The sequence below is a fragment of the Calypte anna genome, chromosome 28 (genome assembly GCF_003957555.1).
Source record: "Calypte anna isolate BGI_N300 chromosome 28, bCalAnn1_v1.p, whole genome shotgun sequence".
In the NCBI taxonomy this organism is placed as follows: Eukaryota; Metazoa; Chordata; class Aves; order Apodiformes; family Trochilidae; genus Calypte; species Calypte anna.
Window position 1 is genome coordinate 2,133,659 of NC_044273.1, and position 22,828 is coordinate 2,156,486.

Here is a 22,828-nt window from a genome sequence, read left to right on the forward strand (position 1 = left end):
CCTTCAACACTGCCAGGGATGGGGCAGCCACAGCTTCTCTGGGCAACCTGGGCCAGGGGCTCAGCACCCTCACACCAAAGAATTTCTTCCTCACATCTAACCCGAATTTCCAAGTTTTAACCCATTTCCCTTCTCCTCTCCCTACCCTCCCATGTCCAAAGCCCTCCCCCAGCTTTCCTGTAGCCCCTTCAGATATTGGAGGTTGCTCTGAGCTCATCTGGGAGCTGAACAACCCCAATCCCTCAGCCTGGATCCCAGGGAGCTGCTCAGCCCTCACTGGAGATCTCTTTGGTAGCCAAGAATAGAGATGAGTTTTGCTTGCCAGAATAGCTAGAATTAAAGAGAAATGCTCCAGGACTACTTCACAGGGCTGACAGTCACTTTGCACCATTTGCTGATGCTGCAATAATCTGTTCTCCCAATGCTCTGGAACTTAAAGCAACAGAATTCCAGGGGACAGGGCTGTCCCCTTGGCCATTTCCAGCTCTGTGTGCTGAGGCTGCAAATTGCTGTCTGCCAACAGTTAGTTCTTCCTTGACCCCAAGCAGTGCTACAGGCTGGGCACAGAGTGGCAGAAAGGGAGCTGGGAGTCTGGATTGCCAGGAAGCTGAAGAGGAGCCAGCAGTGTGCCCAGGTGGCCAAGAAGGCCAATGGCATCCTGGGCTGGCTCAGGAACAGCGTGGCCAGCAGGTCCAGGGAAGGGATTCTGCCCCTGTGCTCAGCTCTGGTGGGGCCACAGCTCAAATTTGAGGGATCACGAGGGCCAAGTCAGATTTCCAGCTTCCAGCTCCTGCCTTTCCTGCTTCCCTTCCTTCACCCGGCATCCTGGAAGGATTCCATCCCTTCCTCTGCCTGTGCTCCTGATCCATCCCAGCCCATATCTGTGTGTTCCTGCCTCCAGCTCCAAACTGCTCCTGACCCCAGGATTCCAGCCTGGACTTTCCCAGGGCTGCCCTGCAGCCTCGGTGCTGATGTGAGAGTTACTGGGGGAAAGGGGGGAGGAATGTGGTTTCCATTTTCCTGTATATTTGTATATATTCAGTAATTTTTCCTATTTATCATTCCTGTTTCATTGAAGTTGTGTAGTTTAGTTTCCAACCCATCAGTCTCTCTCCCTTATTCTCTCTCCTTTCTTTATCAAGGAGGAGAGAGAGATTAATAGAGAGCACCTGGTACTTGGTTTCATTGCCAGGCCAGTGTTAAACCCTGACAGATTTATTTCACCTCCACCCTGTCCCTGCCTGGAGACAAACACACACGGTCCCCATGGAAATTCTCCACCTCAGAAGAGTTTTTTCAGATGTCAATTTTCAGTTCAGACCTTCAGAACTGACACAACTGAAGGCAGAGAACATTTTATTATTTTTTTTAACTCAGCATTGCCACTGAGGAAAAATTGAAGGGGACCAGGCAAGGGAAGTGCCCCAAGCCTGGGGATGTTCTGAGATGAACTGCGAGACCGCTTCAAACTGTCACAGAGGGGTAAACCAAGAGGAACTTTCTTTTCTTGCCACCCTTCCAAGGGTGCTGAGGGAGCTGGCAGAGGTCATTGCTAGGCCACTCTCCATCATCTTCAGTAAGTCATGGGTAACAGGAGAGGTGCCTGAGGACTGGAGGATAGCAAATGTCACTCCAGTCTACAAGAAGGGCAAGAAGGAGGACCCGGGTAACTATAGACCGGTCAGCCTCACCTCCATCCCTAGAAAGGTGATGGAACAACTTGTTCTTGTCACTATCTCCAGGCATATCAAGGACATGGGGGTCATCAAGAGCAGTCAGCATGGTTTTATCAAGGGTAAATCATGTTTGACTAACCTCATAGCCTTCTATGAGGAAATTACTAGGTGGATAGATGATGGAAGAGCAGTAGATGTGGTTTATCTTGATTTCAGTAAAGCATTTGACACCGTCTCTCACAGCATCCTTGTAGATAAGTTGATCAAATATGGGTTTGGTGATCAGGTAGTGAGGTGGATCAGGAACTGGTTGAAAGGAAGGAGTCAGAGAGTTGTAGTCAATGGGGCAGAATCTGGTTGGAGGTGTGTGACCAGTGGAGTCCCTCAGGGGTCGGTACTGGGACCGGTGTTGTTCAATATCTTCATCAACGACTTGGATGAGGGTATAGAATGTACCCTCAGCAAGTTTGCTGATGACACTAAGCTGGGAGGAGTGGCTGACACACCAGAAGGCTGTGCTGCCATTCAGAGAGACTTGGACAAGCTGGAGAGTTGGGCAGGGAGAAACATGATGAAATTCAACAAGGGGAAGTGTAGAGTTTTGCATTTGGGGAAGAACAACACGATGTCCCAGTATAGGTTGGGGGCTGACCTGCTGGAGAGCAGTGTAGGTGAAAGAGACCTGGGGGTCCTGGTAGACAAGAGGATGACCATGAGCCAGCAATGTGCCCTTGTGGCCAAGAAGGCCAATGGCATCCTGGGGTGCATTAGAAAGGGTGTGGTTAGTAGGTCAAGAGAGGTTCTCCTCCCCCTCTATTCTGCATTGGTGAGGCCGCACCTGGAGTATTGTGTCCAGTTCTGGGCCCCTCAGTTCAAGAAGGACAGGGAAGTGCTTGAAAGAGTCCAGCACAGAGCTACTAAGATGATGAAGGGAGTGGAACATCTCCCTTATGAGAAAAGGCTGAGGGAGCTGGGTCTCTTTAGTTTGGAGAAAAGGAGACTGAGGGGTGACCTCATCAATGTGTTCAAACATGTAAGGGGTGAGTGTCAGGGAGATGGAGTTAGGCTCTTCTCAGTGGTGACCAGTGATAGGACAAGGGGTAATGGGTGTAAATTGGAGCACAGGAGGTTCAAGTTGAATATTCGAAAAAATTGTTTTCCTGTAAGGGTGACAGAGCCCTGGAACAGGCTGCCCAGGGGGGTCGTGGAGTCTCCTTCACTGGAGACATTCAAAACCCGTCTGGACACGTTCCTATGTGATGTACTCTAGGTGGCCCTGCTCTGGCAGGGGGGGTTGGACTAGATGATCTTTCGAGGTCCCTTCCAACCCCTAGGATTCTGTGATTCTGTGATTCACAAGAAAATACAAATTCTGAATTTACTGAGCTTAGTTTACAGAGTTTTGTTGGTTGTTGGGTGGTTTGTTTGGGGTTTATTTTTTTTCTGCAAGCAGAGGGTGAGCTGGCAGTAAGAGAAGCCGTGACTGAAATCTTTAACTCGCAATTTATTATCAAAGTTGTACTGTTTACATCTGTAATGTCAACAAGATGCCACAACTACAAAAAAAGATTGTGCACGTTTGCAGTTCCAATGCAAAAAACCAGTAAAATGGAAATCCATTTTGTTAAAAAAAGTACTTAAAATTACTCCGAGAAAGGAACTCAATTGTTCTTCAACACCTTTACATCCAGTCAAAATTAAAACGGGTTAACAAGGAGGAAAAAAAAAAAAAATACAAATTCCCACACAACCCAACCCCTACCAACCCCCCCCCAAAAAAAAAAACAAAAAAATGTTTCCTCAGCAATGTTAAAAAGGCAATGTTTAGGCATTCCTGTCGATCCGCACGTCGATCTCCCGGCCCCGCAGCTGGATCCCGTTCATCATGCGGCAGGCGCGCTCTGCCACCTCAGGGGACTCAAACCGAACCACCCCGCAGCCTTTGGACTTCCCGTTCTCCATCTTGATGTCAGCGTACAGCACATGCCCTGGGGAAGAAGGGAAAAGGTGGTGGTGAAGGTGAGGTTGAGGTGGGATGAGAGGAGAAGGTGGCTTTGACAGGGAGGGAGGGGGAAAAAAACCGAACGGGCTGAACGCGGCTGAGGCCTCGTCAAACGTGGAGTTTGTCAAGGCCCTGAGCAACCTGATCTGGGTGAGGGTGTCCCCTGCTTGCTGCTAGATGACACTAAGGTCCCTTCCAACCTAAAGGATTCTATGAACCTTGCAAGTACCACCCAGCTCCATCAAACCTGTGGCCCTGGTGAGGCCACAGCTCGAGTCCTGTGTCCAGTTCTGGGCCCCTCAGCTCAGGAAGGAGATTGAGGTGCTGGAGCAGGTCCAGAGAAGAGCAAGGAGGCTGTGAAGGGATCCAGCAGAATTCCTGTGAGGAAGGGCTGAGGGAGCTGGGGGTGTTGAGGCTGGAGAAGAGGAGGCTCAGGGGAGACCTCATCACTCTCTGCAACTCCCTGAAAGGAGGTTGGAGCCAGGGGGGGGTTGGGCTCTTTTCCCAGGCAACTCTCAGCAAGACAAGAGGGCAGGGTCTCAAGTTGTGCCAGGGGAGGTTTAGGTTGGAGATGAGAAAGAATTTCTTTCTGGAGAGGGTGATCAGGCATTGGAATGGGCTGCCCAGGGAAGTAGTGGATTCTCCGTGTCTGGAGATCTTTCCAAAGAGCCTGGATGTGGCACTGAGTGCCATGGGCTGGGAACCACGGGGGGAGTGGATCAAGGGTTGGACTTGATGATCTCTGAGGTCCCTTCCAACCCAGCCCATTCTATGATTCTATGAAACCAGACTTTTCTCCCCAAAAGTGGCTTTAATTTAATTTATCAGCTATCCTGAGAAACTCCCCTGAGAGGTGAAGCTGCAGAACTGTCCTTGCTTGACAGAAGTGTTTTTGGTTTAAGAAATGAAAGAATTCAAACTGCTGCTTCTCGCTCTCCAGCAGCAGAAAGGGGTGGATGGAGCAAAGCACAAGCCAAGAAGCCCCCTGTAACTTGTCAACACAACATGGCCACTGATGGGGCTGGGAGTGGGGTTTGCCATGGGACAGGAGATGTTGGGGAGGTGTCTCATGGATAGCACAAGATTTTGGAGAAACAGGTCTGGGCATGGCAACCACTGCTGTGAAACACACCACCCCTGAGCTGAACACCTCGACATTCCAACAGCCCAATTAAAATGTTTTTTAAGGACAGTTTTCCTAGATAACTATGTTCAATTAGATCCAAAGAATTCCTGCAGGTGCTTCTCGGGATTTCCCTTTCTCAAGCTCCAAAGAACTTACTCAAAGATAAAACCAGGTGTTAACCAGGTTAGCCCCTGGGCAGGCACTGGTTTCTTTTCACTACTGCAGATGTCTTGCTGCTGTTACAGGGACAGTCAACAATTTCTCAACACTTAACACCCAGTTAAGATCCAGTAAGTCTGGGTAATATTTTAGTTAAGATCCTAGTGTCAGGGACATCCAGAGCAAGGGGTTCCCATTTCATTCATAGTCAGTTCTCAGAGTAACTAATGAGTGATCAAGTAACTTACCACATTCATTAAATTTATCTTTCAGCATTTTCCATGTAAAATCAAAAGGCAGCTGTGAAAAGAGAACAGGCTGTTACTGAGGATCTGCTCAAGAGTTTGGACCTGCCAGCTCTTCAAAACATGGTCCCTCTGTTCAGCAACTCCACTGCCAGATGCTGACAACTCTTCTGCTCAAGGAATGGCTTCAAGTCCCCAAGCTCCACCTAACCCCAACTTTGGTCTCATGTAGTGTTAGATATTCTGGCTGAAGCCAACTGATCAAGGTGTTGGCACCAATCAGCTCAACAGGGTCTGAGATATAAACAATACTATGAGGAGGATTAGACCAGATGATCCTTGAGGTCTCCTCCAACCTGACATTCTATGATTAATTTAATGGTTTGAGGAGGAGAGGTAGGAAGAAAGCTACTCACATTTCTCACAAATATCTGACAGGCTTTTCTGGCCACCCCAGCTGCAGGTCCTCCAGTTCCTCCCATGGAGCCTGCAAAATTGCCTGCAAAGTTTCCACGTTCCATGTCCATTGGTCTTTCAAAATTGCTTCCCATGGCCAGTCCCATTCGCTCTATGCCTGTGCCCATGCCCTGTCCCATGGGAGGTCCCATCCTTTCCATGTTAGAGGCTCCAATGCGTTCCAAGCCCATCCTCTCCATGCCAGCAGCTCCCATCCGCTCTATTCCCATCCTCTCCATGGGAGCAGCACCCATACGATCCAAACCAGCAGGCATTCTCTCCATCACCTGCCCCATTCCAGATCCCATGCCAGCAGGGACCATCCTCTCCATGCCTATTCCCATCCTCTCCATGCCAGACCCCATCCGATCCACACCTGAGCCCATCCTGTCCATGGTGGCACCGACTCTGTCGATGGCAGAGCCCATCCTCTCAATCCCAAAGCCCATGCCTGAGCCCATCCTATCTATTCCAGAGCCCATCCTTTCCAGAGCTGGGCCCATCCTCTCCATGTTGGGAGCCATGTGATCAATTCCCAGAGGAGCCATTCTGTCAATTCCTGACCCCATCCTCTCCACGTTGGAGCTCATGCGATCCAACACCAGACCCATTCTGTCTATTTCTGACCCTACTCTCTCCATCCCATGCCCCATCCCAGCAGGCATTCTGTCTATTCCCGAGCCCATACGATCAATGCCAGGTGCCATCCTCTCAATCCCAGGAATGCTGGCATTTCCACCACCTGGAACACAACACACAAGATTAGCAGTAATCAGACAGGCACAGAAAAAAAAAAAACCAAACCCAAGTGTTTTTACAGTGAAAGGCTTAAAAGCTTTCATCATCCTTTAGAAAAGTAACCCTGTGCTGTTTATTCAGGAAAAAATAAACACCCAACCAAAGGCTTAAGCTGCCAGCATGATGCAAATGCACAGAGCAGCTCCTGTTTAGAAGAAGGAAGCTCTGTTCTGCCCTGCTCCATCACTGCCTCAGCCATGACTGAACTCTCACACCATGGGTTTGCTGCAGAGTATGAACATGAAGCAAAGTTTCCTTACAGGTGGTAAGAGCAGCACTGGTGTTATGACACAGCCCATCATGCCTACAACACATTATTTGGGAGAGCAGTCACCTCTCCAGACCACACTGAGCTGGAGAAAAGTTGCTAAAGGAGCTTAACTTCTGTACACAGCAAGAAACCACTCCAAAAAAACAAGAGCACAAGCAAACAAAAAAACAACAGAAAACATTTTGAAGGCATATGCAAACCTAGGAGATCAGGTGGCAAAAGTAGTGAACTAAATCCTGGGGAGACACCCAAACAGCTTGCCCAGAGAAGCTGTGGCTGCCCCATCCCTGAAAAGGTTGAAGGGCCCAGGTTGGATGGGGCTTGGAGCACCCTGGGCTGTGGGAGGTGTCCCTGAGCATGGCAGGGGTGGCACTGGGTGAGCTTTAAGGCCCCTCCACACCCAAACCAAACGATGGTTCTATGAACATGGCCCCAGAACTGCCAGCTCCAGGGTCCATCTCCACTGAACCTGGAAGTGCAGGGATGGAAATTCCAGGGAATTGTTCAGCTCAGGCTTGGAGCTGCTGTCACCTCCAGCAAGGCCCCACGACTAAGCACAGAAACACCCCAAGGAAGAGGTTTCCCACCATTTTTATATAAAACCAGCTAACTTCCACCCTGTGCCACCTGAGAACATCAGGTACATTGCCTGCAGGAACCTTCCTGCCTTTGACCTCCATGTCCCCTGGCATGGCTGTGTTAAAAAAAAAAACCAAACGTTGGACATTGAGGAAGAAATTCTTTGGTGTGAGGGTGCTGAGCCCCTGGCCCAGGTTGCCCAGAGAAGCTGTGGCTGCCCCATCCCTGGCAGTGTTGAAGGCCCCAGGTTGGATGGGGCTTGGAGCACCCTGGGAGGTGTCCCTGAACATGGCTGGGGTGGGAATAGATGAGATTTAAGACCCCCTCCCAACCTAAACCAGGCTGGAATTCTGTGTGGCTACAGACTAGGACTGATTCTCCTTCTCTTTCAGGAGAAGAGCAAATCTCCTTCTGGACTGAAGACTGAACAACAGACCCAGAAGCATCACCAGACTCTGCTCAGAAAACCAGGAGGTTTCTATAGAGAGCTGGGCAAGCAGCAGAACCAGCTCTGTGATAAAATGGATGAGCTTTAAGGTCCCTTCCAACCCAAACCATCATGGATCTGCTTGACAGAATTCCCTTGGCTGAGCTGTCCTGGCTTTGAGTTCCTTCAGGAACAGGCTCCTCCCCTCAGGTTTAGGTAATTTTTGCTGTCATACAAAGAATCTTGGCCTATCAAGTTTAGCATTGTAAAAAAACCAAGTTTAATCTGTACTTAAATTATCTACAGGTATTTAAAGAAGGGAAAGAAGATCTGTAACCCTAAGGTGAGCCTAAGCTCAGGAGAAGTGAAACAACCACATTTACAAACAGCCCTCATCTGCCTCAGGGTTTCAAGCTTCAGTAGCACCTTAACACAGAATGGTTTGGGATGATGTGACTTTTTTTTGTCCTTTTTCCCCCCCCTTTTTTTTTTTTTAATGAAGAAACAACAGCAATAAACATTTTGTACTCCTTCAGCTGAAAGCTAGCAGCATGGGGCATTTTTGTAGAGTCTCCCAGAAAACAGCAAATCCTGGGCAGGCAAAGCCAGCTCTTTGGTATCAGGTGTTGTGGTTCAGGCATGAAGCAAAAAGAATTAATTCTAGAAAGAGGGGGAGGTCTGCCTACTTTTGATATATTGGGGTCCAGGGCCTTGTGGGTTGGGTTTTTTTTCAGAAATTGGGCAGTTTTAAGTACTCCATCACTGAAAGTGTCCAATCTTCCCACAGAGCCATTGGGTAACTTGCTAGGAAGCTCAGTGGTACCCAGGCAGCAGGAAGGAGCAGCACTTGGTTTTCCCTGAACTAAACAGATCAGCATCTTACTAGCAGTACTTAAAAATGAACAACTGCCAGCAGAGCTGACAATTGAAAAATATTTTCCATTCTTCCACCATTTTTAGATGAGTTTTAAAGCATAATATTGCTTAACTATTTAAATATTATCTCCCTCAACTGTTTTTATTCTATTCTGCTCACCACCACAGTGAGTTACCACAACTGAACTGCTGCTGCTTTAAGTGCTTTCAAGTTTTTTTTAAGGCTGTGTTTTCTCTCCAGCATTCATTTTAAGGATATTTTTGCCTCCTTTTTTTTTAAATGACTTTTAATAAAAAAGATCAACTTTTTCTTTTCCCTGAACAGATCAGCATCTTACTAGCAGCATTTAACAATGAACAACTGCCAGCAGAGCTGACAATTGAAAAATATTTTCCATTCTTCCACCATTTTTTAGAAGAGTTTTAAAGCATAATATTGCTTAACTATTTATATATTATCTCCCTCAACTGTTTTTATTCTCTTCTGCTCACCACCACAGTGAGTTACCACAACTGAACTGCTGCTTTAAGTGCTTTCAAGTTTTTTTTTTAAGGCTGTGTTTTCTCTTCAGCATTCATTTTAAGGATATTTTTGCCTCCTTTTCTTAAAAATGACTTTTTAATAAAAAAGATCAACTTTTTCTTTTCCCTGAACAAATCAGCATCTTACTAGCAGCATTTAAAAATGAACAACTGCCAGCAGAGCTGACAATTTAAAAATATTTTCCATTCTTCCACCACTTTTAGATGAGTTTTAAAGCATAATATTGCTTAACTATTTAAATATTATCTCCCTCAACTGTTTTTATTCTTCTATTAATGAAGCCCACCACCACAGTGAGTTACCACAACTGAACTGCTGCTTTAAGTGCTTTCAAGTTTTTTTTTAAGGCTGTGTTTTCTCTCCAGCATTCATTTTAAGGATATTTTTGCCTCCTTTTTTTATAAATGACTTTTTTAGAAAAAAGATCAACTTTTTCTTTTCCCTGAACAGATCAGCATCTTACTAGCAGCATTTAAAAATGAACAACTGCCAGCAGAGCTGACAATTTAAAAATATTTTCCATTCTTCCACCACTTTTAGATGAGTTTTAAAGCATAATATTGCTTAACTATTTATATATTATCTCCCTCAACTATTTTTATTCTGCTATTAATGAAGCCCACCACCACAGTGAGTTACCACAACTGAACTGCTGCTGCTTTAAGTGCTTTCAAGTTTTTTTTTAAGGCTGTGTTTTCTCTCCAGCATTCATTTTAGGGATATTTTTGCCTCCTTTTTTTATAAATGACTTTTTTAGAAAAAAGATCAACTTTTTCTTTTCCCTGAACAGATCAGCATCTTACTAGCAGCATTTAAAAATGAACAACTGCCAACAGAGCTGACAATTGAAAAATATTTTCCATTCTTCCACCATTTTTAGATGAGTTTTAAAGCATAATATTGCTTAACTATTTAAATATTATCTCCCTCAACTGTTTTTATTCTTCTATTAATGAAGCCCACCACCACAGTGAGTTACCACAACTGAACTGCTGCTGCTTTAAGTGCTTTCAAGTTTTTTTTTTAAGGCTGTGTTTTCTCTCCAGCATTCATTTTAAGGATATTTTTGCCTCCTTTTTTTTTAAATGACTTTTTTAGAAAAAAGATCAACTTTTTCTTTTCCCTGAACTAAACAGATCAGCATCTTACTAGCAGCATTTAACAATGAACAACTGCCAGCAGAGCTGACAATTTAAAAATATTTTCCATTCTTCCACCATTTTTTAGAAGAGTTTTAAAGCATAATATTGCTTAACTATTTATATATTATCTCCCTCAACTGTTTTTATTCTGCTATTAATGAAGCCCACCACCACAGTGAGTTACCACAACTGAACTGCTGCTGCTTTAAGTGCTTTCAAGTTTTTTTTTAAGGCTGTGTTTTCTCTCCAGCATTCATTTTAAGGATATTTTTGTCTCCTTTTTTTAAAAATGACTTTTTAATAAAAAAGATCAACTTTTCCTTGCATACAAGATCTGATTTTATCAAAGCCACCTGAGCTGTATCAGAAACAGTACACTGAATTTCACTTTTTTTACCAATTCAATTGAAGTTCCCTCAAATTAACAACAACCACCAGCTCAGAACTGGCTGTATCAAGCACAGCAGATCCTCCCAGAAGACACTAAAAGCTCTGAAACTCTCCAGGAAGCACAATGAGTAACTTTTGCCATCTCAAAGCTGCTACAGAGAGGACTTCAGAGGCAAACTACTGCAGTAAATAGATATTAAAAAGTCTGTTTTGGTGTAATGAAACACTCATGGCTTTTATGTCCAGCTCAGGTATGAAAAGCAGGGCATGAAAGTACTCAGCTCACTGTACTTACTTATTCCTCTCTCCAAGTTCTCTCCAAAACCACGAGACATTGCCATCTCATTTCTTCCAAATTCTCTGTCAAATCCCCCACCTATGGCACGATCCATCTCTGAAAAGATGAAGTTTGACACAGCTCTGAAGTTGGAGAAGTTCTTCAGGGTATCTAAATGACTCCTAAGAGGCATCACCTTTAACAGCAAGTTTTTATTTCTGTTGTCCTGATCATTTTATCATGGCTCAAGATGATTAAGGAAACACAGAAAGCAGGACTCAGATGAGACACAGCCCTCTGAGGCAGCCACTTTGCTCTGGAGAATTCTTGCTGGTGAACAGACAGCACAGTTTATCCCTTTCTAAATGAATCCTCTAAATTACCCTTCAAGACAACCTCAACAAATAATCTGTTTCTTGCAGCTCAGAGGCAATGAGGGACTTCTGGACACTTTAAAGTTTTTTCACAGAATCACAGAATCCTAGGGGTTGGAAGGGACCTTGAAAGATCATCTAGTCCAACCCCCCCTGCCAGAGCAGGGCCACCTAGAGTACATCACATAGGAACATGTCCAGACAGGTTTTGAATGTCTCCAGTGAAGGAGACTCCACAACCTCCCTGGGCAAAGCTCAGCAGAGGAAAATGACCAGTCCAGAGAGTCTCTCCAGGATTATTCTTTCAGAGAACACAAGCAGGATGTACAAAACCCAGACCACCTACCACTCATCCTGCCCATGTTCATCCCAGCTGGGAAGCGACCAATGTTCTCCATGCCACCAAAAGGACCTTCCATTCCTGAAAGAAAGGATTTTCCAGGGATTCTTTAGCAATCTGTTTCAAGTTCTTGACTTCAAACCCACAGAAGCTTCTTATACAAAATATTTGAGAGGCACCAAGATTCCCAGCCCAAAATTTGGTCAGAATTTGCTCTCCTAAACCAAGGGCAGTTTTAAGAGGTTGCATGACCAAAATGTTGGTCGTGTTTTGTCTGACATCTTTACCCTTCCCCACACACCCACAGCAGTATAATTAATATTTAAAAAGGGATAATTACTGATTTTTCAAAGAGCAAAAATGCCAGCTGGACATAAATGGCTAAGTTTACATGACTTTGTGAAAGCCCAAGCCAAAAACCACAACTTACCTCCCATTTTATTCATTCCAAAGCCCATGCCTTCCATTCCCATTCCTCAAAATAAAAGAGAAAGCTTTATATAACAGATGTAATTTTACAACAGTTCAGCCATTTGACTGGCCAGAGAAACACAGACCATACAACATGTCTACTGGTTGGACTGGAGAGCTTACATGTGGTAACTCTGAGTAGGTTGCAACATTCCTCCTCAGAAAAAAAAGCAGCAAAGGGGAAAACCCCACAGGTCTTAGAAAGCTGAATGTGTGCTACTTTTTAGGTGGCTTTTTAAAAACTTGTGCTGTTTTAGCAGATCCTAAGCAAAGATTTGCAAGCCCACTAGTGTTAAGTGACAGATGGTTTTCAAAATTGAATTTATTTTTGCAGTGTCTGCTGCTCGTGCTCAAGAGTCAGAAAATGAGAGCTGTGCTTTGAACACAGTGGAAAAAAAAAAAAATGGAGCAGTTGGTTAAATTCAAGTTTCCATCAATCTCTTTAACACTCCTGTTAGACTTCAACTTGTTGTGTTGGCAAAACAAAGCTTTTACCTTCTACACAGCTGAAAGCTCTCATGAAACAAAAGCATAGGAGTAATCTTCTTACCTCCACGTCCCATGTTGCCCATTCCCATGCCTTTGTTTAAATGATTTGCACCAATAGGTTGACCTCCAGGTCCTAATCCCATGCCAATACCACCAAGACCATCTGAAGAGAATATTCAGATATCAAAAAAGCCTTCTTTCCATACTTACAAACCAGCAAGTTTTATTCTTAAGTAATTGACTTCCATTCTCCAAAAAGCTTGCTGTATTCCCACTTTGGGGTGTGTACTTAAAGCATGTAAGTGTATAGGAAATGTAGAGTAGATGTGTCTTGAAATATACTGAAAACTTTTTTTTTCTTCTCATTTGGTTGATTTTAAGCTGACTCCTGAAAAATAACTGGCTAGAACACTGCTTATTTTGGGCAACTCCTCAGTCTTAAGGAGAATAGAGTGGGCAATTCAGTATAAAGATCTTCTAACCTTGGATTGACAAATGGTTTCTTTCCACCTTTGTCAAGGTTCTTCTCTTGTAGGTAAAAATTGAACTGCAAAGGTCAACATTATGACAGCCACCTATGGAATTCAGAGCACACAGCCAGCCTCTTCTCTCAGCAAACAAAACCAAATCATTCCCAGGCAGAATTCTGCACCTTCCTGTCCCCATATGGATTAAGGACTCCCCAGTCCAAAGCAAGAAGAAAAAGACTTCAATGTTTATGGTTCAAGCAAGAAGAGAGAGTCCTCTGCTTGCATCAAACAGCAGCTTTAGGGCATTCTTTGCCCACGAGGACTCCCTCTTTTACAATTCAGCATAACAAACACAACGAGTGTTGAATCTTGGTTTAAAACAACACAGGGTACCCCCTCCCCACCCCAAGAAACCAGCTCCCAGTGGGAGGAGTTGGTTTTAGCCAAGGAGAATTAAATTGCAACCCAATGACTTGAAGGAGAGAACAGATCACTGGATTAAGTCAAGGCAGCAATATAACCCATGAGTGATATTGCTGCTGAATAAGGCTTGGACAGATCCACAGAAAAGTGAACAAATTAAGGGTTGGGTTGGTTGATTGGTGAGCACTAAAATTGTGCACATCAGCAGCACACAAGAGGTTTGGTTCCCATGGCTAAGAAAACAGCAAGTGGCTGTATTCAGGTTTATATTTTTGCTGTACCCAAACAAATCAAACCTGTTCTCCAACCTCCAGCTCTTCCCTCCAGACCCAGGCTCTTCCTGGTCAATACTCTGGGTAACATTCCACAGTCTGGAATGGGAGTCAAAGGGATCTCTGGAGCTCAGCTGCTCCAAGCCCACTGGCTCAAACAAGACCAACCCACTCCCCACTGACACAGTGTTTGAGTATCTCCAAGGATTGAGACTACACAGGGTCACCTCAAGCAGGATCATCCCCACACAGCTTTGGTGTATTTCCCAGGATAAAGATTCCACAGGGTAACCCAGAGCTGCTCACCCAGGATCATACCCACTGGAGTATCTCCAAGGATGGAGACTCCTCAGGGTCACCCAGGACCATACCCACACAGTTTGAGTATCTCCAAGGACAGAGACTCCACAGACTCTCTGAGCAACCCGTTCCAGTGCTCAGAGACCCTCACATGGAAGTTTCCTGATATCCAGATGAGGTCTCCCTCACTGCCTCTTATCACTGAGCACTGCTGAGAAGAGCCTGGGTCCCTCCTCTTGAACCCTCCCTTCAAATATTTATATATATTGGTAAGATCCCCACAAAAACCTGAAGACCTGGAAGATTCTCAGGTCTTCAGATCCAGCCCTTTAAATTGAAGGAAAAAAATCTTAGCTGCCCAGAATTTCATCATGTAAAAGGGGCAGACTTATCCCTAGAGACTGATTAAGTCTCCATTAAAACTCATTATTAACAGCAGTTTTACAAGGCATCAGGGTCTTTGAATTGCAATGAAAAGATCCAGAAGCCTTGAGAATGTGAATGGGATGTTGCTTTAAGACAAGCTTCTAGCTATGAGCTGAAAGAAGTATAAAAAAAGGAAAGGACTAAAAATTAAAAAATAAAAATTAAAAAAAAAGATGAGAATGAGCAGCTCTTTTTTGTTATTTCCTCCTTTGCTGTTATTTCAGGTCATTTGGATCCCAGGTGATATTTGGATCAGTCTTACTGGGGCTGGGCTGAGGCCTCAGCTGCTGAATAAAATACCAAAATAAAAAATAAATAAAATAAAAATAAAATAAAATAAAAAACCATGTTCTGTCATGCAGGGGAGACTTACGAGGAAGCTGCTGGGGTCTCTCTGGAGGGAAGAAGTCTCCTTTGGGAAAGGCTCTTTCATCCTAAACACAATTCAACACATTGAAGTTTGCAAGGATGGAAAAATGTTGTCATTTGTGTTTCATTTGTTGTTGGTTTTGGTTTTAATTAAAATGCAGAAACTTAAAAGCTACAGGAATCTTCACTGTATTGTCTTGCAGCAAACCAGTCCAAAGCATCACAGTTTGCCCTGACAGCACGAGTTGATATCACCAGGAATTAGGCAAGTCACTCATTTTCCTCCCAATACCCCAGAACCCCCAATATGGTCTCAACCCAACCATGAAACCACACCTCAGTCAAGATCAGAAGACCCCAGAGCACTAAGGATGTGCCCATACTCACCATTTTCACATGCATGGGTCTGTCAAACAGCAGCTGCCCATTAAACATTGCTGTCATTCCACTAAGGATCATCCTTTAAGTGCTAGAACCACACACACTCTGAAAGCTCCAACTGCCCCCTGACACCCAGTACAAAGCCCCAGACAGAAGCTCAAACCTCTCCAGGTCACTCAAAGATCAAAAATGTTTCTGCCTTCCCTGAAACTGAAGAGCTCTGAAATCCAAACAACTGCCCAGTCAAAGAATGGCTGCCTAAAAATTAAGATTGAGTTAAAGATACTCTTCTGGTTCAAATTAAGTTAATTAAAAGATCACTCAAAGTGTAACTCAAAGTGTAAAGGCATTTAAATGTTTCACCAGTAATTTTTAGCCATTTAAACCAGGAGAAAACATACAAAGGTTCTCAACCTTTTCAAATCAACAGCCAGTGACATTTAAAGTGTATTTTCTTAAACTGTAAACTGTAAGTTTCAGTCTTGCTTCTGATAAGGCTTTACTTAAGTGCACATACAGAATGGAAGTAACATTCACAGAGAAATTTTTTCTGGGTAGAAGAAGGAAATCTTTTCCTCCTTTCCATTTCCATTTTCCTTTCCAGTGTCTGGACTTTGCTGTGGAGGAAACCACCACCTGTGCAGTGTGAGGACAGAAAATGCACAGAGGTCAAAACCTCTGCCACTGCAGATGGATCTACTGCATCATTCCCTCACCTCCATCACATTGAAGACAAATCTTTTCTCAGAAATTGCATTTTAACACTCCAGGCAATGTGGAAAGACAAATTTACTGTTTGGGCTAGAAACATGTGGGAAAGAATCCACTTTGTTCATGATCCTGAGCAAACAGCAACAAATCTTTCAAGATGGGCTCAGGTTTTTTCTCTCTTTTCATAGAATCATAGAACTGGCTGGGTTGGAAGGGACCTCAGAGATCATCAAGTCCAACCCTTGATCCACTCCCACTGCACTTTCCACTATTCCTTCCATTTTCCACCCACTGCAATGACTTGACTTTGTGTGACAGGGCAATATCCTTCCTGGTTAATGCCACATTTTCTATTTCCATCCTGCTTTCTTTACTGTTATTTCCCTCCTATTCCCCAGGGTGCCTTTCCAAGGATACATATGGCCTGAACAGCCTCTATGGCTTGCTCAAAAGTGACAGTGCCGATCCCGCGACTTTTGCCGTCTTTATCTTCCAGGATGTCTGCCCGAACCACAACACCAGCCATGCTGAAAACTTCTTTCAGTTTCTTCCAACCAACCTTGTAATCCAACTAGAAGACAAGGGATATTGGAAACATGAGGTTTTCCACCCCCAAAAAAAAAAAAAAAAACCCACATAGAAACCCAACCAAAGCCACCACAACCCAGCATCATTGTTCTTCGGTTCCTTTCCATGGTACTGGAAATCTTTAGAAATGAGTCCTCACACAGGATAAAACTGAAATGGCATCAAGAATGCTACAAACTTATTGCAACTTCTTTGGCTTTCTTACAAAAAAGACATTAACAAACATGGTAACACTTTATGAGCACAAAGAAACCTGAAAATTCACCACAGAGTAAGTTACTGCTCGGGTTTACTGGTACAGAGATGAAAGTCCCAGACTTTTCATTTAGCTCATTTAAAATCCAAGAGATTTTGGTCAGGAATTCCACAGCACTTACATTTGCAACAAAGACAGTGCTCCCCAGCCTCCCTGCCTGCAAGGCATGGATGATCTCGTTGGGGATGTTGGGATTGTTGAGGATACTGGGTGGGATATTGATCATTCCAGGGCCACCTGGGCCAGGACCAATCCCCATTCCACCAGCCACTGCCATCACCTTCTGCATTGCTCTCCTGGCGTGCTCACCATCAGGATCCTGCAAGAACAGAAAAAAACCCCTCTGTTTGTTCACTCTGGATCCCAGAATCCTTGGGGATTTAGTGGTGACTACAACAGTCAGAAGCAGGGGAGTTCCTCTGTCCAAGGCTGTCTGCTCCCTCCAAATCTCCAGTGAACTCCACTGCTCCCCACTAAGTTTTCTCTTTTAACTTGAACCACCCTTCAAGTTACCAGATTATTCCTACTCATGCATTTTCCCCAGTTAAAGTGTTGAGCTATTATTCAATCCCAACAAAAAACCTCACTTTCATCTGTTCTGAAGACTGATAAACCCAAAATGGCATTGGAGAGGATTCAGGAGACAGATGTCAGCTTTTGACACCTTCAAAACAATGCAACTAACTCATTTTCCTTGGACTTGTTTAGAAGACAAGATACAGTGTGTAAGACTGGGTTGAGCTATTGTCTTTTACCCACCCCACAGGCTAACACCAAAAAGAACCTTTTAATGCATTCCCATTACTATCTAATGTCACAATTTCAGGACATGCTGGAGAACACAAAGCACTGGATGAAGAATTCAAGGGAGAAAATGAGATTAATTCTTGTCACTTCACACTGAAAGTGAACGTAAGCACCTTCACAATACAAGGTGAACTTAATTAAGATTTGAAATGTCACATTGTCCCCAGTGAGCAAAATGCTCCAGCACTGCAAGACTGCTGAAGAAATGTCAAATGGAATCAATAGGTCAGAAATAGAGATGCTTTAGAAACAAAAGCTGTTTGAGTTAATTTGAATCTTGATCTGAATTTGAAGACTAAGCAGGAGAAAGGACAGCTTTTCCATTGTTATTTCAGCTACAGAAAATCAGAGCAGTCTGAGGTGGAGAGCACATTAAAGTGAATACAAGTCACTTCTCAGTTTAAATTTCCCTTTTTTTTTGCTGTCAAAATGAGGTACTACTTTAAAACCAATTAGCTCCAACAGAAATCAAAGAGCAGCTGCCATACAACCTCAAGTCTCACTGGGCAAAAAGCTTTCTCTAGTCTGCTATAAATTTTTCTTAGGTCACTAAAAGGCCTTTGTGTTCCTCCTCAGTGAGGCAGCCAACAGGAGGAGGGAGCAGAGAGCTGGCAAAGCTGACACTCAGGGCCACCCACAATCACTTAATTAATTCCACACAGTCAGACTGCAGCACTTGGTGTTGCTGTAGTCCCTAATCCTGGTGAAAAAGTTCTTCAGGAATTTCAAGTATATTCAAGTATCAAAGTTCTTCCAAGTATCATTTCTGTTCTGTGTCCTAAAAGCAGAAATAAATACGACAGCAGTTTCATGAGAAGCTGGGCAAATACAACCAGCTCTTCTCAAGGACCAGTACCAAAGAGCAACTGTATACTCAGTACCAGTGGTGGATCATGAACAGGAAACCTGACCTAGTTTTGGGTCTCCCTTTTGTTGATAGTGGCCACTTTCCACACCTTCTTCCAAGGTTTCCTTAGAGAACAACTTCCAGGAGCAACTATGGTGTTTTTTAAACCTTCCATCTCACCTCTTCCTTCCTTTAAAGGGTAGCAATAGGTCAAGAGAGGCAGGAGGTGGCTTGTGCCCAGAAGCAGGCTGCTGCCTCCAGAATTCATTACTCTACTTATAAAAACTGCCAGCTCTGAGAAGTGCTGTCACTTTGTCCCTTGCTGTCCCCATTCTTCCTCCCCAGACCACTATGAGAAGCAGGTTGCTGAGGGCAGACCTTCTGCACACATTCTCCATCTTATACTCATCCAGTTCTGGGCTCCTCAGTTCAAGAAGGGCAGGGAACTGCTGGAGAGAGGACAGCAAAGGGCTACAAAGATGATGAGAGGACTAGGACATCTCTCCTGTAAGAGAAGGCTGAGGGACTTGGGTCTTTTTAGACTGAGAAGACTGAAAGGGGATCTTATCAAGGCTCACAAATACTTTAAGGGTGGGTGTCAGAAGGGTGGGACCAGTTTCTTTCAGTGGTGCCCAGTGACAGGACACGAGGTAACTGGCACAGACTTGAAGGTACAAAGTTTGAGGACAAACTTCTTTACTTCTGAGGGTGGCAGAGCACTGGAACAGGCTGCCCAGAGAGGTGCTGTAGTCTCTGTCTCTGGACTCCATCCTGTGCAACCTACTCTGGGGGCCTCTGCCCTGGCAGGGGCTTGGGCTCGATGAGAGTCTGCGATTCCATGACAGAAGATAAAGCCTGCTTATCCAAGACAACAGCTCCCACTCCCTGAAGTCAAGAGTCAGTGCTAACACTGAAGTCAGTCCCTTTTCATTTTTCATTAACTGAACCTTCAATGCAGCTACTGGTTCCCAACTACTGGAATAAAACTTTAAACTTGCCAGTGGTTAAGCATTAACTCCTGGTAAAGTTGAGCATGTCATACTGGGTCATTAAAACCCATTAAAATGGAAATGAATCTGAGGCAGTTCAGGAAGAAGATTAATCTAAGGAATTGTTTGTAGAACACATTCACCAAGATGCAGAATCAAAACTTAACAATACTTATGCAGGTTTCTTCTTCAAATAAGAAAATATCCCTGCACTTAAAGCCACACTCTGCCTTTGTCCAAGCTCTGCATTGCTGCTCTGAGCATCACTTCTTTAAATCAAGTTTAGTCTTGAGAATCACGTTCAAACTCAGGTTCAGCAATACATGATGCTGCTTAAAACAGGTTGACTGTCTTTTTTTTTTTTTTAATCCTATTTCAGGAGTCCTGCCTTTTGTCAGTTATTCTTATCTGCAAACAGTAAGTCAGCCATAAATCTTGACTAGGAATTACCCCTTCAAGTTCAACATACTGAAAGAACAGATGCACGTCTTACTTCTTTCACTTTCAATGGTCTTCCACCAAGACTATGCTTGTTCAAAACCTCTGCAGCCTTTTTCATGCTTTCTTCCATCTTGAATTCAACAACACTGTGGGAATACAAGACATCTAAGAACATTGTTGGGTTGTGGGTTTGGTTTTTTTTTTTTTTAAGAGTTTCCTCATTTCTTGCTATAAATTCAGAAGCAAACTTACGCGCATCCCTGGCGAGTCGAGTCCACAGGTGAGGAACAGGGAGGAGGGAAGAAAGGAGAAATAAAGTTAGGAAAAGCACAAAACACACAATAAAATTTGTTTTTTCAAGAAAAAAAAAAAAAAAAAAGTCAAGTCACATTCGCCCAAGTAGCGAAAATAAATGTTATCTTACCCAATAAAGCCTTCAATACTTGAACTCCATTACATATAATCCCTTATAGATTAACAGGATTAAACTGTAGTTTCTCAAGTTGTTACAACCAGAACTAAGTCCCGATTCTCCAAACCAGAGACCACACGCTTCCTGTGACCTGCTCTTTTCTGTCACACAGCAGAACCCTCACCATATTCTCTCACCTTAAATCCATATCCTTCAGTAAAACCTGCCCTGCTATTTTCTTCCTATCCCTGGACTAAAGGACTTGAGTCCCTCTGAAGACAATTTCAAGTTAGGAACTGAATTCTGTCTACTGACCCAGGAGGTGTAGTTTACACAACCTGCACACTGCCCTTACAAATTCAGCAAACCACCACAGTTTTCCAAACCACAAAAAAAATCTTCATCTTCCATACCACTATCCATACTGCTGGGGTCCAGGCCTCACTCAACCAGCCAACACTAACTAACTGAACACACTGGAACACCACACTAACTAGTGACAAGACCCCAGCCCACCTCCTCCCCACCCCAAAAGAAGCTTTAAGCAATCCTACGTTGTAGCCACTAAACATACACACTCCCTGCCTTGGGTTCCAGGCCACTGTACAGTTATATTTGTCATGTAGAAAATCCACAAAAGAAGTCTCTCAGACACTTACCCTTGACTTTCCTTCAGCGTCCATTAAGAGCTCCACGTATGTTACCTCACCAACTACAAATCAGATTCCAGACGACACATATACCAAGGGAGAAAAGCCAAGAAAACAATGGGAATTTAGAACAATCAACAACCGTGTATGGAGCCTCTGCCTTATAAGAAAGCCCAGAAACACTCCGTGTTCTCTAGACCACACAACTGGACAATTACAGGTATGCAGTAAAGTTTTCAAACAGCTAAACATGTTCTTGATTTTCCTCCACGTCCAAAACCAGCTATTTCCACAGTATCACTTCCCTTCATCTTTGGTACCCACTCCTTACTTGAGGCAATCCAAAATCAGGGGAAAGGCTGCAGGAACAACTTTCCTTTACTTGAATCCAGTCCAGAACTTGAACAGCTATTTGCTTTTCTCTACATTTAAAGACAAACTTTCAAACAGGGAGTCAGACTGAACCAAGAGATCCCAGATTTCAGGATTTGTTTTTCAGTCTTTTGTTAAGCCACAATAAAGTCCTTTTTTTGGTGGCTTCAATAATTGGTATTACACCCTCTGCCATCAGACAAAACCACTGACAGCAACTGGCAGAAGGCATCAGAAAACTGCATCTGCACCTCTCCTCACCAGATTAGGGATTGCCTTGGGATGACCACGTAATCATCTCATCTACCTCCAAAATCCAACTACCCAAGTGGCTGCTGCCTTTGAAGTGACTGGCATACAGAAGAATCATCCAAGAAAACATTATTTTTACTTCTTCTTTCTGCTTTTACAAATCCCATTGTGGGAAAGCACAACCCCCCCAGATAGCCCATGTCACGATGCAAATGAACATCCTGAAAGGTCTCTCTTGAAGATGGAAGAGAAGGAATGCTTAGTGAAATCACTTCTTGATTTTTTTAAAAAATGAGCAATATAAGCATTCCAGCCAAATAACAGTTAGCTGGCAAGAATAAACAAACCCTAATACAGTAAAATTTTGAGGGTTGTGTTTGAGGCTGGGGGAGGCTAACAAGAAAGTCCCTTTGAAAGGGAGAGGGCAGCTGAATGGCTGATTATAGCCATGGCTTCACTGTATTTTTTCAAATAAAGCCTAGCAAAATTCATTCCATCCTATAAACTGTCCAAGATGATGCAGTATAAAAGGAATTGTTTCCACACCCTGGGTAGTGAGAGGGGCTGCACTGTAAGCAGCCTTCCTGAACTAATCCTTGGAGGCATGTGGGGTACAGTCAACATTATCAAACCATTCTGAAGCCATCCCTCAAGAGCAGCAGCCACTCTGACTCAACTTGGATGAAAAATGCAAATATGATTCAACAATTGGAGGAAGACAACAAATTCCTAGCTTTCCTACACTACAAAACCACTCCATTTCAGAGGCCAGAGCCACAGGTTCTAAGGTTGGGGCTCTGCTCCTAAGAACACTACTGAGAACACCTTCCCAACCACTACATTTCTTCTTTCCAAGCCACACAAATACTCCCAAAGAAGTTTGCTGAGCTTGAACCTATTAAATACAATTTAACTCTGACTCTTCACAAATCTGACCTCTGAATCACAAGATTGCCAGGAGTCCATCACAGCAGCAATTGTTTGTCACTTGGAATATCTAGTGGGTGCCAATTTCACTCAGTGCTTCACATTCAAACCTTATAGCCACTTAGATTAAAAACTAAATACACATCTGGAAGTAGTTCTTGTCCTTCAAAGGACATCAAAGACATCTGAACTTCCTGAAGAGCCAAATTTAAAATGAAGAAAAAAATAGAGAAGGAAAGGGAATGACACAACTAGTGTGGCAGCTCAGTCTCTAAGACACCAAGCCCAGAGGA

General features: G+C 43.8%; 1 protein-coding gene across 8 annotated transcripts in view; it reads right to left on the reverse strand.

The window, feature by feature from the left end:
* Positions 1–3,160: 3,160 nt before the first annotated feature.
* HNRNPM (heterogeneous nuclear ribonucleoprotein M) overlaps positions 3,161–22,828 on the reverse strand; it is a 29,309-nt gene continuing 9,641 nt past the window's right edge. The window contains exons 3-17 of one of the 8 annotated variants that reach the window (XM_030466145.1): positions 20,994–21,046; positions 20,175–20,182; positions 19,951–20,068; positions 16,960–17,157; positions 16,412–16,565; positions 15,290–15,339; positions 14,907–14,967; positions 12,704–12,805; positions 12,113–12,157; positions 11,689–11,763; positions 10,987–11,085; positions 6,353–6,406; positions 5,625–5,707; positions 5,212–5,263; positions 3,161–3,664 (exon numbers count right to left, since the gene is read on the reverse strand). In XM_030466145.1, coding sequence (XP_030322005.1) covers positions 3,501–3,664; positions 5,212–5,263; positions 5,625–5,707; positions 6,353–6,406; positions 10,987–11,085; positions 11,689–11,763; positions 12,113–12,157; positions 12,704–12,805; positions 14,907–14,967; positions 15,290–15,339; positions 16,412–16,565; positions 16,960–17,157; positions 19,951–20,068; positions 20,175–20,182; positions 20,994–21,046 — 1,316 coding nt within the window. In that variant the 3' untranslated portion in view covers positions 3,161–3,500. Of the gene's footprint in view, positions 3,665–5,211; positions 5,264–5,624; positions 6,407–10,986; positions 11,086–11,688; positions 11,764–12,112; positions 12,158–12,703; positions 12,806–14,906; positions 14,968–15,289; positions 15,340–16,411; positions 16,566–16,959; positions 17,158–19,950; positions 20,069–20,174; positions 20,183–20,993; positions 21,047–22,828 lie in introns of all 8 variants that reach the window. The other 7 variants (XM_030466139.1, XM_030466138.1, XM_030466140.1 and 4 more) reach the window with 7 other exon arrangements.